At 47.0% G+C, this 13,433-nt stretch overlaps 1 protein-coding gene across 9 annotated transcripts in view; it reads left to right on the top strand.

Annotated features, from left to right (window-relative positions):
- The first annotated feature begins 8,748 nt into the window (after positions 1-8,748).
- Positions 8,749-13,433, top strand: part of MFSD4A (major facilitator superfamily domain containing 4A) — a 37,205-nt gene continuing 32,520 nt past the window's right edge. For 4 of the 9 annotated variants that reach the window (XR_014244762.1, XR_014244763.1, XR_014244764.1 and 1 more), the window contains exon 1: positions 8,749-9,074. Coding sequence is in view for 4 of the 9 variants with exons in the window: in XM_082392390.1 (XP_082248516.1) it covers positions 8,845-9,074 (230 nt within the window). In the remaining 5 variants the exon portion in view is untranslated. The remainder of the gene's footprint in view (positions 9,075-13,433) is intronic. The other 5 variants (XM_082392390.1, XM_082392391.1, XR_014244761.1 and 2 more) reach the window with 4 other exon arrangements.

The raw sequence follows: 13,433 nt of genomic DNA, 5'->3' as shown, positions 1-13,433 counted from the left end.
CCTCCCTGGTAGCCCAGTGGTTAAGACTCCACGCTTCCACCACAGGGGGCACAGTTTTGATCCCTGGTCAGGGAACTAAGATCCCACATGCTGTATGACGTGGCCAAAAAAAACAAAGTAAAATAAATTTTAAAAATTAAAAAAAAAAGAAATAATCAGCTTTAGGACAAAGTTATTTTCTTTTCCCTTAATAAAATGCATTTCCATTCCTTATACCTTCTTTTCCCTCACATACAAAGATGTTTTCCTTATTAATTTGCAGTAGTTTTAATTACATACATTAATTAGAATTCTTAACATTTAAAAACCTTATTTTCTAGTGAAAACTTAAAAGGAAACAGTTATGAACTGTCTTTTACATTAGCATTCTATCCATACTCATGTTTCTCTTCAGGTCATATAAATCTTTTGCCTTTTACATTAGCATTCTGTAGATTGGCAAACATAAATAGTACTTATGGTTTCAAAAAGCACATGCTTTCTTGTAGAAAATATCTTGGTGTGGCACCAAAAATATTTATTAATAGTCCTAAATATCTTTAGCTTTCTGTAAAAAGAAGCCTACATTCAGTAATTAATGTTCCAGTATCTTATTTTATTTGGAAGTGACCTAGATATTTAATAAACTTCCATCATTTAACTTAATTTAGCAAAACTCTAAAGCTTCAAGCTATCAAAAATCTGGAGAGACTTTTTTTTTTTAACAAACACTGGTGAAGAAGGATAATATTTCAAGTCAGAAATATTTTCTCAAGGATATTTTATATAGAGATTTTTTTTCTTCATAAGTTTTCATTTTCTCTTAGATAATTCTATCATTTCAAGACTTAACACTTATTTTTTTTTGAATTTTATTTATTTTTTATACAGCAGGTTATTAGTTATCTATTTTGGAGAAATTATTTTTAAGTAGACATTCCTAAAATATAATTATTCCTAAAGAGTTTACCTAAAAACTCTCATTTCATTTACATTTAATTTACTTATAAAAATTTCATTATATCAAGTTATTTTTCTTTTTTCTTTTTTTAAATTAATAGTTACTCTATTTATTTATTTATTTTTAGCTGTGTTGGGTCTTCGTTTCGTGCAAGGGCTTTCTCTAGCTGTGGCAAGCGGGGGCCACTTTTCATCGTGGTGCGGGGGCCACTCTTCATCGCGGTGCGCGGGCCTCTCACTATCGCGGCCCCTCCCGTTGCGGGGCACAGGCTCCAGATGCGCAGGCTCAGCAGTTGTGGCTCACGGGCCCAGTTGCTCCGCGGCATGTGGGATCTTCCCAGACCAGGGCTCGAACCCGTGTCCCCTGCATTAGCAGGCAGATTCTCAACCACTGCGCCACCAGGGAAGCCCAAGTTATTCTTCTTGATGACAAATTTTTGTAACAGAAATAATAAGATCCCTCACAGATATAGAAAACAAACTAGTGGTTACCAACGGAGAGCGGGAAGGGGGAGGGGCAAGATGGGGTAAAGGGTTAAGAAGTACAAACTACTATGTACAAAATAAATAAGCTACAAGGATATATTGCACAGCACAGGGAATATAGTAAATATTTTATAATAACTATAAATGGAGTATATCCTTTAAAAATTGTGATTCACTATATTGTACACCTGAAACTTACATTATATTATAAATCAACAATACCTCAATAAAAAAAGAAAAAACAGAAAAGAAGAAATAAGATCTTTTTTGACTTTCAGTAAACCTAGGTATAATAAAAGTATTAATGTTGATGACTCTAAAGATATGTCTATATTAATTAAACCAACAAGCTTAAACTAACTTTTTTTATTTTTTTTAACATAAATCTATTTATTTATTTATTTATTTTTGGCTGCGTTGGGTCATTGTTGCTGCGCGCAGGCTTTCTCTAGTTGCAGTGAGCAGGGGTTACTCTTCATTGTGGTGCGTGGGCTTCTCATTGTGGTAGCTCCTCTTGTTGCCGGGTGTGGACCCTAGGTGTGCAGATTTCAGTAGTTGTGGCACGTGGGCTCAGTAGCTGTGGCTCGCGGGCTCTAGAGCACAGGCTCAGTAGTTGTGGCGCACGGGCTTAGTTGCTCCTTGGCATGTGGGATCTTCCTGGACCAGGGATCAAACCCATGTCCCCTGCGTTGACAGGCAGATTCTTAACTACTGCGCCACCAAGGGAGTCCCTTAAACTAACTTTAATACCAGATAATAATTTAATACTGAATATTTTGCAGATCACATGAACCTGAAATTAATTTGGGTTAGTTTCTTTTCTATTTCTTTATTTCTTTCTTTCTTTTTTTGATTTTTTTCATATTAGTTTTTAATTGAATCATATTAATGACAAAATAAATATGTGCTTGTTCTTTTTATTAGTTTATTTTATATCTTTTCTATTTCTGAGAATTTAAATAAGTGCTTAATTTCCTTTCAGCCAATTAAACAGAGTTCACTTACAAATTAATTTTGATAATACCATCCAAAGGAAAAGACATATATTTGTAATGCACACATAGACATACAGACAGACACAATCTCATAGCTTCACTTTAAAGCTTAGTCATGAATCAGGTATTATAATATAAAACTCACTAGTTTATAAATAACAGTTGGAATAAGTTAAGTTTAAAACCATCTCTTTTCTCTTTTTTTCCCTCAGTCTGAGGAATTGGAAATGGTCTAGATAAGAGGAAGATAAAATTTCCTGAGAGCCGTGGTAGAATAGTTACATCTCAAAGGCACAGGTAGAGAAAAGCAAGTTTTTCCTAGAAGCACTTGTTCCCTTAGGGTCAGTATTCTGAAAAGATGTTTTATCAAGTCGACAACCAGTTTTGGGGAACTATAACTAAAGGTGGTCTAATTTTGTAGTATCCTAAAAGGCTATTTTTAGGAACTGAACTTTTGTTTGTCATGTCTGCCAATTAAAATACTGCATCTTCTTTGACAGAAATATACTCTCTCTCTCTCTCTCTCTCTCTCTCACACACACACACACACACACACACACACGAAAGATGTCAAACCAATTCCAAAAGGTTTAAAGCCAAACCAATTCCAAAAGCAACCTTTGGCTCATACTTTTATCAAACCTACTCCCTCCCCCAATACCCAGCAATGGGCCTAGGAGGGCATCAATATACAAACCTAAAAGTTTTTGGCCTACACCATTGTGCTGGTTGTTTACCGGTAGATGTCTTCTAATCCAAAAACCATTCCTTCACCGCAAGCCTGGAATATTGCCTAGGGTTGCTGATGCTTGGTCAAAAAAGGAATTCCCCAGTTGGAGCTCCTGGCCAAAAGAGCCTCAGCTTCTGGATCTGCTAAGGGAAGACTGCACTGGCAGAGGGCCACAGACCACAGGCACTAACTTAAGAGGAATCTGAGAGGTCCCTTCATGGTCGCCAAATTATAACCTAGCAAAAGGGCTCATGAGCCCACCACGTAGAAAGCCAAACTCTGAAAGCAGGTGTTGCAGCAAAATAAGAGTTTATTGCAGGGCACCAAGCAAGGGAGTGGGAGACAAGCCTCAGATCCACTCCCACTTGGTCTTTGAGTGAGGGGTTATTAAAGGGGAAGGAAAAGAAGCTGGGATTAGTCATCTTATGACATTTCTTAATCATAATTTTGGGAGTCAGGATGCCAAAGGTTTATGTGTCTCTGGTCTGGTGGTCCATGACCCAGGGGTCTGTTACCTCATCTTGCCTTGGAGAAACAACCTGAGTCTGTACATTAATGATGTTATCGACAACAGCAATTTTAGTCGTCTGACTCTGGGTGATAAGTGTTTAGTTTGCACAGGATAGAGGCCAGAGGGGATAAGATGGGGAATAGTTTTGGATAGAGAGGTTAATCATAAACTCAGAAGGGGGACTCAGTTTTAGGGGGATTCAGTTTCATTAGCCACTGTTCTGGCGTACAAGACCAGGAGATCAGTTTGAGTTATTGTTGATGATAATAAATATAATAATAATAATATTAACAATAATTTATTGAGAACCTAGTGTACTAGCTCCTGTGTTATACACTCTGTCTACATTTTCTCTCAGTAAGGGAGGAATTATTCTCCCCATTTTATTTATTTATTTATTTAAAATAAATTTATTTATTTATTTTTGGCTGCGTTGGGTCTTAGTTTCTGTGCAAGGGCTTTCTCTAGTTGCGGCGAGCGGGGGCCACTCTTCATTGCGGTGCGCGGGCCTCTCACTATCGTGGCCTCTCTTGTTGCGGAGCACAGGCTCCAGACGCGCAGGCTCAGTAGTTGTGACTCACGGGCCCAGTTGCTCTGCGGCATGTGGGATCTTCCCAGACCAGGGCTCGAACCTGTGTCCCCTGCATTGGCAGGCGGATTCTCAACCACTGCACCACCAGGGAAGCGCCCTCCCCATTTTAGAGAGGAGAAAACTGAGGCTCAGTTTTTCACAGGTCTTATAGCTTACACTAGATTCTTCTGACTTCAAGCCTGAGCATGCTGAAGCTGTGGCTACCTGCCGAGATGCTGTAAATGGAATTCCGTTTCTGAGTGGGAGGTTGCACTAGATAATTTCAGAGAGTCCTTCTAACTCTCAAATTTAGACTAGCTTCAACTAGCACTTTTAAGCACCAACTAAATGCCAGGTGCTATACAACATTCTCTCCAGGATGCGTGTGGCCACTGGTCTAACTCTTAAGATGCTTCTGCGCCATTTCACCTGCTCCTATCCCTCTTGGCATCTGCAGCGACCACCCCCCTCACCCTCCATGCGGATGAGAACTCAGTTCATCTGGATATTTGTACACACACCCATCTCTACTGTTTGAGTTCACGTGGGGTAGGGTGGCTGGGTCATCTGGGTGCAGTCCTTGGCACCAAGCTGTCTGCAACCTACTCCATGCCACCCCCAGACAGAGCCTGCCAATTCACTCTCCACAGTCTGGCCAGCCAGGCAATGATATGGAGGAGAACACAAAATCCGGAAGTAAGGGAGGGGCAGCCTCATGCCCTAGAGAGGCCAGAGGAACTGCAGGATATGCTTAATGATCTTGAACTGGAGACTTCACTCTACTGCTCCTGCCTGGCCTCCTGAGAGTCTGGGAAGCAGAGATCAGAGGGCCCTGGGGACGAGGGCAGGTCCATGGTCACTTAGAGGATCCTGCCAAGCATGAAATCAGGCCCTAGTCCAAGTGACTCCCCTGTAAGCTGCTATAATCAGATCTTTTCTCTTTGTACATTTTCTTAACATTTAAGGTTTTCAATCCTAACAGAAACAGTAACAAAAACAAAATGCACATCATGTGCATTTCTACACTAAGGAATCTGGGCAGCCGTGATGAATGTAAAAGAATCACGGTGAGGGTACCTACTTCTTATTTCACTTTGTGTTACATTATCTTGTTTGCTTTCTCCTTGAGTATTTCCAGGATGTCCATCACCTATCCATAGTCCAAGACATGCAGTTGATTTGTTGCTTGTAAACTTCCAGGTGTTAGCAGGAGTCAGTGTAGTGCAAACATCTCTCACCAAGGAGTCAATCCCCACACCCAGTGAAGAACAAACCCCATAGCCCCTGCCTTGAAAAAGCAGCAGTAAACAGGTCATTAGCAATGGTTTACGTTGGGAGCCCCAAGGAGGGACTCTAGGAAGGTCAGGGAAAGCTTCCTGGAGGAGATGATGCTTGAAGCAAAAGAACAGATTTCAGGCAAGAGCTTGAGAACACTTCACTCCTTCAGATTCTTTCTGTCAGTCTATTCAGTCTTCCATATTTTGGGGTCTCAAACTGCTTTCCAGAGCTTGTGAGAGGGAAGGGTAATTTCCTTCCAGTTTAGAAGGAGGTAAATTAGAGAATGGCTAAGGAACTACCCAAGGTTTTCTTTCAAATTTAAGAATGACCAAAGGGTGCCCAGCTAGGGCTAGACATTTGAATACACAGCACAAAGGCAATATAGGATAGACTCTGCCCTTGGGAAACTTGTTATTACTGGGAGATATGGTATGTAAATGAAAATCAAAAATAATTGTAAAGGTGTTATGCAAATAATTCAGTTCCCAGCTACTTATCCAGGACTTGCTATCTGCAAGGTGTTCTGTGAGGCATTGGGTAAAGGAGAGGAGTTAGAAATATAGGTAAATATAGTCCCAGCCTTTAAGAACCCACAGTTTAATTGGCTGCAGGAGAGACAGGGTGGCAGGAACAGGAAGCTAACACTTGGTTAAATGTAATAGCTGACACTATGAAGACTGCAGGGTGAAAGGAGTGGAGGGGGCTTGCTGGAATTTGGGGGCTGGATAGAACTTTGCTGAGAAAGCTTCCTGGAGGAGGTGGACAATGTGATTCTGGAAAACAGAGGAGATAGAGAAAGAGAAGAAGAAAGAGCACATAAGCAAAACCTTTTCACATACTTGCCTTTCAGATCCATTACAGTAATCACCTCTTCCATGAAGCCTTCCCAGGCATAATTAGACACTGCCCCCGCCCCCCAGACTCTCAAAGCATGCCTATTACAAAATGTACCTTATTGCTTTTTTCCTTATCTGTTTTTCTCCGATCAAGGGCCCCACACCACCAAAGGAAGGAAGGAAGGAAGGAAGGAAGGAAGGAAGGAAGGAAAGAAAGAAGGAAGGAAGGAAGGAAGGGAGGGAGGGAGGGAGGGAGGAAGGGAAGAAGGGAAGGCCTTTCACTATAAGGTGACTGGGTACTGCATTCACAGTGGGGTGTCTCACTTTGTTTTTGTTTACTTATTTTTACTTTTTACTATTTTATTGAAGTATAACTCACATACGGTGAAAGGCACAAATCATAAGCATACAGCCCAATGAATATTTACATGTTTACAGCTGTGTAACCACCACCCAGATCAAGTTATAGAATGCTTTTAGCATTCCAGACATGGTGGGCTTCCTCACTGACCTGAGTCACTGCTACTGTGGCCGGAGGATCTGAACCAGTAGGGTGATGTAACCGGGAAGCACCATCCAAGAAAATTATGAAAGAATTTCAGGAATTTGGGCTGGAAAAGCCAAGTGTGCAGGGGGGAGTGGTGGGGGGTGAGATCACTATGTGTGTGAAGGGCTAACACGCACAAAGCAATAGTCTTGTCCTGTGGGTGGCAGTGGGGAGCCACAGGGAGAAGCATTTCAGTTCCACATAAAACCTTTCCTACAACCAGAGCTGAACCACATTGGAGGCAGCCCCCCAGGAAATGATAAGTAAGCTCCCCATCAGTAAGAGGTATCAGTCAAGAACAATACTGACAAGCATTTATCAGCAGTGATGGGGTGGGGATACGGGACTCAACTGGAGATGGCTCCTTCCAGCTCTGAAGCTTCTATGGTTCTGGAATTCTTTGAGAGTGGCAGAGAGGACTCAAACATTTGCAGTTATTATTTAGTTTTGCTTTTTCCCTGCAGAGGATAACTTTTTACTTAATTGCAAGTACTGTGCAGGCCCATCATTATCACCACTGAATAAGTAACTGTCATCACTTATAGGCCAACTGAGCCAGAGGGACCCTGGGGCTCCCCTCCCTGGTGCTCACAGCCTAGGGGAATGGAGCAGATGCTAGGGTGCCACTGTGAGGGGGGAGGGTACCTGCAAGAGAAGCTGGTTGCCCCGCCACATGCCAAGCTGTCATGGGGACACCCACCTACCTATCTCCTCAGCCCTTTCAGCCCTGGTCCCCTTGGTGGGCAAGTGGTCATGATGTCATGGCTCCTGCCACTACTAGGACACTTGGGCAGAGTGACCCTGAAGGACCTTTCTGCTCTGCTTCCAGGTGTCAGCACAGGAAAGGTGTCTGGCAGCCTCATGAGCAGGACCACACGGGACCCAACAGCCCCGTGGCCACTTGGGGGGAGTAACAGCCTGTGTCAGCTGCAGGATCCTGGAAGGACTCCCAGTCTGGAGTCTAACATCCTCCCACTCCACCCTCCATCCAGCTTTTTCCCGCAGCAAAAAAAAACAAAAAACAAAAAAAGCAATTTTCCTCAGAACTCTTTTTTTTTTCTTTTCCTAGAGGATTATTTCAGAATTCCTTCAAGTCACTGCCCTGCTCCTCCCGCCCTCTCCTCACCCCTCCCCCAACTAGGAAGAAGGGAGAGAGATGGAGTCTGGAAGAACGTCTACATCTTCCTCCATCCGGCACCTGTACAGGGCGCCAATGTCATGTGGCAGGTGAAGACCGGCTCTCAGGCCCTTCTGTGGAGCTTAGAGTGATTACCTTCCTGGTGAAAGCCATGAATACTCTACCAAGAAAAAAACGTATGTATGAAATTTTGCCTTCTATTCCAGGGTAAGATGGGATGCTATCAGACCCCCGAAGTCCATCAGTGACGCCCCTAGGTTTAAGGGGGGAGGGCTCGGTGTTTCCTTCACCGCCAAAGCACAGGCCAGATGGGTGTCTGGGGAGGGTTTGCAGCTGCCCCGAGGGAGAAGCTCTGGAAGATCCTGCTCCCCAGCCTCTTGGTGTACCTACAGGACGTCTCAGGCTCTCAGTTTGCCCAGCTCTAAAATGGGCGTCCAGGCCCTCCAACCTTGGGGGGCTGGATAAGAAGGCTGGAGAGACGCGGAGCTGGGTGGGAGCGGGGGTGGCGGTGAAGAGCGGCTCCCGGTTGGTCTCCCGAAGCCGGGGGAGGGTGGAAACGTGAGTTCAGGAAGGAGGGGAGGCCGGCGCCTGGCACCGCACGAGGAAGGCGCTGGCCAGGACGCGGTGCCCACGGGCGGCCCAGGCGCCCCCGGTGCTCCCTGGGCCCGAGGGCGGGGCCCCTCGCCGGGCGGCCCCTCCCCGCCCCTCCCGCCCCTCCCCCGGCCCCGGCCTCCCCAGCCCCGCTGGCCCTCCCGCGGGCGAAGCGGCACTCGGCACCGCGCGCGCCCGGACCAGCAGCCGCGAGCCGGCACCATGGGCTGCGACGTCCGCGTGTCAGGGCTGCTCCGCCGCAACCTGCAGCCCACGCTCACCTACTGGAGCGTCTTCTTCAGCTTCGGCCTGTGCATCGCCTTCCTGGGGCCCACGCTGCTGGACCTGCGCTGCCAGACGCACAGCTCGCTGCCCCAGATCTCCTGGGTCTTCTTCTCGCAGCAGCTCTGCCTCCTGCTGGGCAGCGCCCTCGGGGGCGTCTTCAAGAGGACGTGAGTGCCCGGTCCGCGCGCCCGAGCGCCGCAGCCCCCCGACCCTTCCGACCCTTCCCGCCACCCTCGTCTCTGCCCCCGCGGGGCTCGGGCCGCCGGTTGTACCTGCCTTCTGGAAGGCAGCGACCACCCCTCCCCGCTCCGCTAGCCATGCCCAGCCTTAGCTGGAGGGCTGCGTCCCTCCCCCACCCCAGCTCTCCCCGCAAAACTCTCTCTGGAGACTGAAGGTGACTTCTGGATTGTTTATTTGCCTTCGCTCACCCCGGTGAGGGCATAGACTCAGCTCTCACCCCTCTCTCCCACCCACACCCCGAGGGAGAGGGGTGAGGGAGTTTGCAGAGGTGGGAGGGTCGCCCTCTTGCACAGCAGACCTGAGGTTTGTCTGCAGCCCCTGCTGCCGGGGGTGGGGGGCGGAATTGGAAGTGAGGTGGAAGGAGAGGGAGTGTCACCTCAGGGGCCGTGCCCAGTGCCAGAGCTGGCTGCGGCTGGACAGAGTGCCCTGGGGCGTGCTCCACTCAGATCCTCAGCTCCAGATCAGCTGACACGGGGTGTCCCTTCCCCTGGGCGGCCACGGGGCAGGTGGGTCCTGTGTGGTCCTGCTCCTGAGGGAGCCAGGGTTCCTGCATTGGCCCCTGGAGGTGGCACCCTTCTGCCTCTGAGACAAACAGGACCTTAGCACTTGGGTCCACGTAGGGGAGGCACAGGGTGACTCACCCATAGCTTAGTGAGGTGACACTCCAGCTCTGGTGCCAGGATCCCCCTCCGCTTTCCCCCACCCCATGTTACTCCTCCCTTGCCTCTGCCTGGCATGGCCCCCAGAGATGCCCCTTTGGATACCATTGCAGAGCCTCAATCCCCCGGCTCAAATTCGACAGGGCCACCTCCACGGAGCCCTTTGGAAAGGCAGTAGGATTCACTCTCTTAGTGCAACTGGGAGAGCAGACCCAAAGCAGGGGCTAGATGACTTGCAAGTCAGAGGCTGCTGGAGGTTTCCCTAGTCCTGGCTTCTGGCTGGGTGGTTTCCTGGACTGCATGGACTCAGGCAAGCAGATGCCTGGGAACAAAACCACAGCTGACGCCTCTGGGGAGCCATTCTGCGCCAAGGGCGCTGCCCTTTGGCTCTCTGCTAGAGGTATCTGTGAGGTGGGTTTCCCCCTCCACCTCACTTCTAGAGCTGATGGAGAGGAGCACAGGTGTCTATACATACAGACCCCACATTAAGCCACCCAACTGACAAAGCATCAATTAGGGAGTGATTATCCCCACTACCAAAATCCTCTTGTAAACCAAAGTGTCCTCTTGAGAAGCAAGTCTCCTTGTGTACAATAGTGTTTCTGTGGGTTTTGTACAGGATTGCATGCATGGGGGACTCCGAAAATCTTAAGAAAAAGCTCCAGATCCTTTCTAATTCTGCCTAGAGGTTTAATTAGAAATCAGTCAGGGTATTTTTCTGGTTTTGTTTTTAAGTATTTTGACTTACAAAAGCTCCCTTACCTGGAACTTTTTAGGAACCCGTGTAGTGCAAAGAACAGGAAAGGGAATGAGGATCATTCTAAATGGCAGGTTGGCATGCCAGGCTTTGTGAAAACAGCAGAGGTACACAACAAGCTGGGCCAGCTCTTCCTTACTTGCTTTGTGCCTCCCTCAGGGCTCCTTACTCAACGAGGGGCTCTGAACAGGCAGTGGAAAGGGTCTTGCCTCAGGAAACTGGCTCACAGAAAAGAATGATCATGGTGGCAATAATAACTAGCTTTATTGAGTGTTTAGGCAATGCCAGGCACTGTTCTTACTTACTGATACTCACTGTATCAATTCATTTAACCTTCACAACAACCCTGTAGAGTAGTGCTATTATCTCCATTTTGTGCATAAGGAAGCTGAAGCACAGGGAGGTTAAGAAACTTGCCCCAGATCACACAGCTATTAAGCTAGTGAGGATATGAACCCGCACATTTGTGTCTAGAACAAGATACTTTGGAAATCCCTCTTGCTTTTTCATAAAAAAAGCAAGCTGACTCATAGTAGTCAGCTTCAGCTCTGAAGGGTACAAGTTATACCCTATACTCACCAGGCAAAGGCATGGCATGAGTATCCCTGTGTATACTCATGGGCTGAGTACTCCTGAGCTGACACTCCTGGGAAGGAAACTATGGGCCTCTGGGGCTTCCTGCTGGGATCTGAGGGGTGGGGGTAGGGTGGAGTAGGGGGAGTAGTCCCATCAGTGGTTCAGGTTTAAATTCTGAACCTCAGTCCTCCCACCCCAAGACAGAATGTCTTTTTTTTTTTTTTAAAGTTTATTGTATTTGTAGTTGATTTTACACTTTTAGTCTTTTAACTTTTTTTTTTTTTTTTAACTTTTGGGTTTAATTTTATTTATTTATTTATTTATGGCTGTGTTGGGTCTTCGTTTCTGTGCGAGGGCTTTCTCTAGTTGCGGCAAGTGGGGGCCACTCTTCATCGCGGTGCGCGGACCTCTCATTATCGCGGCCTCTCTTGCTGTGGACCACAGGCTCCAGACGCGCAGGCTCAGTAATTGTGGCTCACAGGCCCAGTTGCTCTGCGGCACGTGGGATCTTCTCAGACCAGGGCTCGAACCCGTGTCCCCTGCATTGGCAGGCAGATTCTCAACCACTGCGCCACCAGGGAAGCCCCGACAGAATGTCTTAAAGAACCTTTTCCCTTGGTTAGGAGCAAAGTAGACTTCAGTGGAAATAGAGGGCCATCACAGGGGTGGCCTGTGTGTAGACAGGAGTCATCACACAGCTAGGGCTGGACAGCTGAGCGCAATCCTCCATCTCCCAAAACAAACAGAACCTCCACCAGCCCTGAAACCAGCCTCTAAAGCTTGATTCCTTGGGGCTTCACCACAAGTTAAAACGCTAATACCACTGCTAGTGCTTTCAGCTTACGTGATTACTGCTGGTGCAGCTCGTCTGGTACTGCGAGAGGAGGGTTGGTTTAACAAATTGGGACGGGAGGGCCAGCTGTTGTGCGAGAGTGGGGAAAATTGCAGGATGACACACACCAGGGAGAGGAGAGTCAGGGCAGCACTCTTTCTCTAGGGTTCCTGCTCAAGTCCTGCCTACTCCTTGGCCCAGACTGAGTTCCAAGGCTGAATAGAGTTTCTGGATGCCTCCAAAGGGACATGCATTGGAGGGACTGGGTGTGGAGAGCCTTGATGTTAGAGTGGGTGCAGAGGAGGGCAGGAGCCCTCCACTCAGGATGGGACCAGCTCTCTCTCTCTCTCTTCTGACATTGACAGAGATCTTGAAGGAGGCCACCAAATGCAGACCAAGAGGGAGAAGGGTGCAATTAGGGCCAGAAAAACCTGGACTAGACCTTCCTTAGAAAAATCTTGCTTATCAAGAGCAGGAAGCCTTTCAGAGAAGAGAAAAACCCAAAGCCACCTGGTTGGCAGGGTATATAGATATGTGCTTTGTCAGATAGGAAAGAGGAGGGGTATTTAGACAAAAGGTTAGGGTTTTGTTCCTGGTTCCATGGGGACCTGTTTAACCACCCTGGGCAGTTTGGGAGACCCCTTTATCTCAAAGGCATCAGGGCAGATAAATGGCTTTCAGAGTTTCCCCAACCTTTTCCCAGCCTCACCTGGGCCTCTCCTCTGCACACATGCTCTTAAAGGAAGGCTTGAGTTCTTCTCTTTGCTATATTAACTATCTCTTTCTCTACCTTTCTTTTTTCCTCAATTTCCTGCAGCCCTGCCTTCCCAATACCCACCTCTGACTCTCTCCTGCGCACTGCCTGAAACCCAATCTCCATGCAATGTTCCCCAGGCCACTATCTGACCTACTTCCCCAGGATGCTGGCCCCCTGTGGTTCTGGGATCACAATACAAAAGCCAGTTCCCTTCTCTGAGCCAGACCCTGGTTAGTCTCCCATCTAGAAAGCCTCTGCCTCTCCCTCCAGCAGCTTGTCCACCTTTCAGCATGTAGCAAACGTGGGCTGAAGGTCTCCTAGGGGTCTGGCACCAGACATGGTTCTTGCTTAAAAATCCATCTCTACATGGGAGGTAGCATCTGACCCAGCAATTTCACTCCTAGGTATACTCCTCAACGAACTGAAAACATGTCCACACAAAAACTTATACATAAATGTTCATAGCAGCATTATTCATAATAGCCAAAAAGTGGGAACAAACCAAATGTTCATCAACGGATGGATGGGCAAACAAAATGTGGTCTCTCCACACAATGGAATATTATTCAGCCATAAAAACGAATGAAGTACTGACTCATGCTATAACATGGGTAAACCTTGACAATGTTATGCTAAGTGAAAGAAGCCAGTCACAAAATACCACATACTGTTATGGTGTCATTTATGTGAAAGTTCAGAGTAGGA

The sequence above is a fragment of the Balaenoptera borealis genome (genome assembly GCF_965194805.1).
Source record: "Balaenoptera borealis genome assembly, chromosome: 1".
NCBI classification, from domain to species: Eukaryota; Metazoa; Chordata; class Mammalia; order Artiodactyla; family Balaenopteridae; genus Balaenoptera; species Balaenoptera borealis.
The sequence above is the reverse complement of the archived record's forward strand: the minus strand, read 5'-3'. Positions and strand labels throughout refer to the sequence as shown.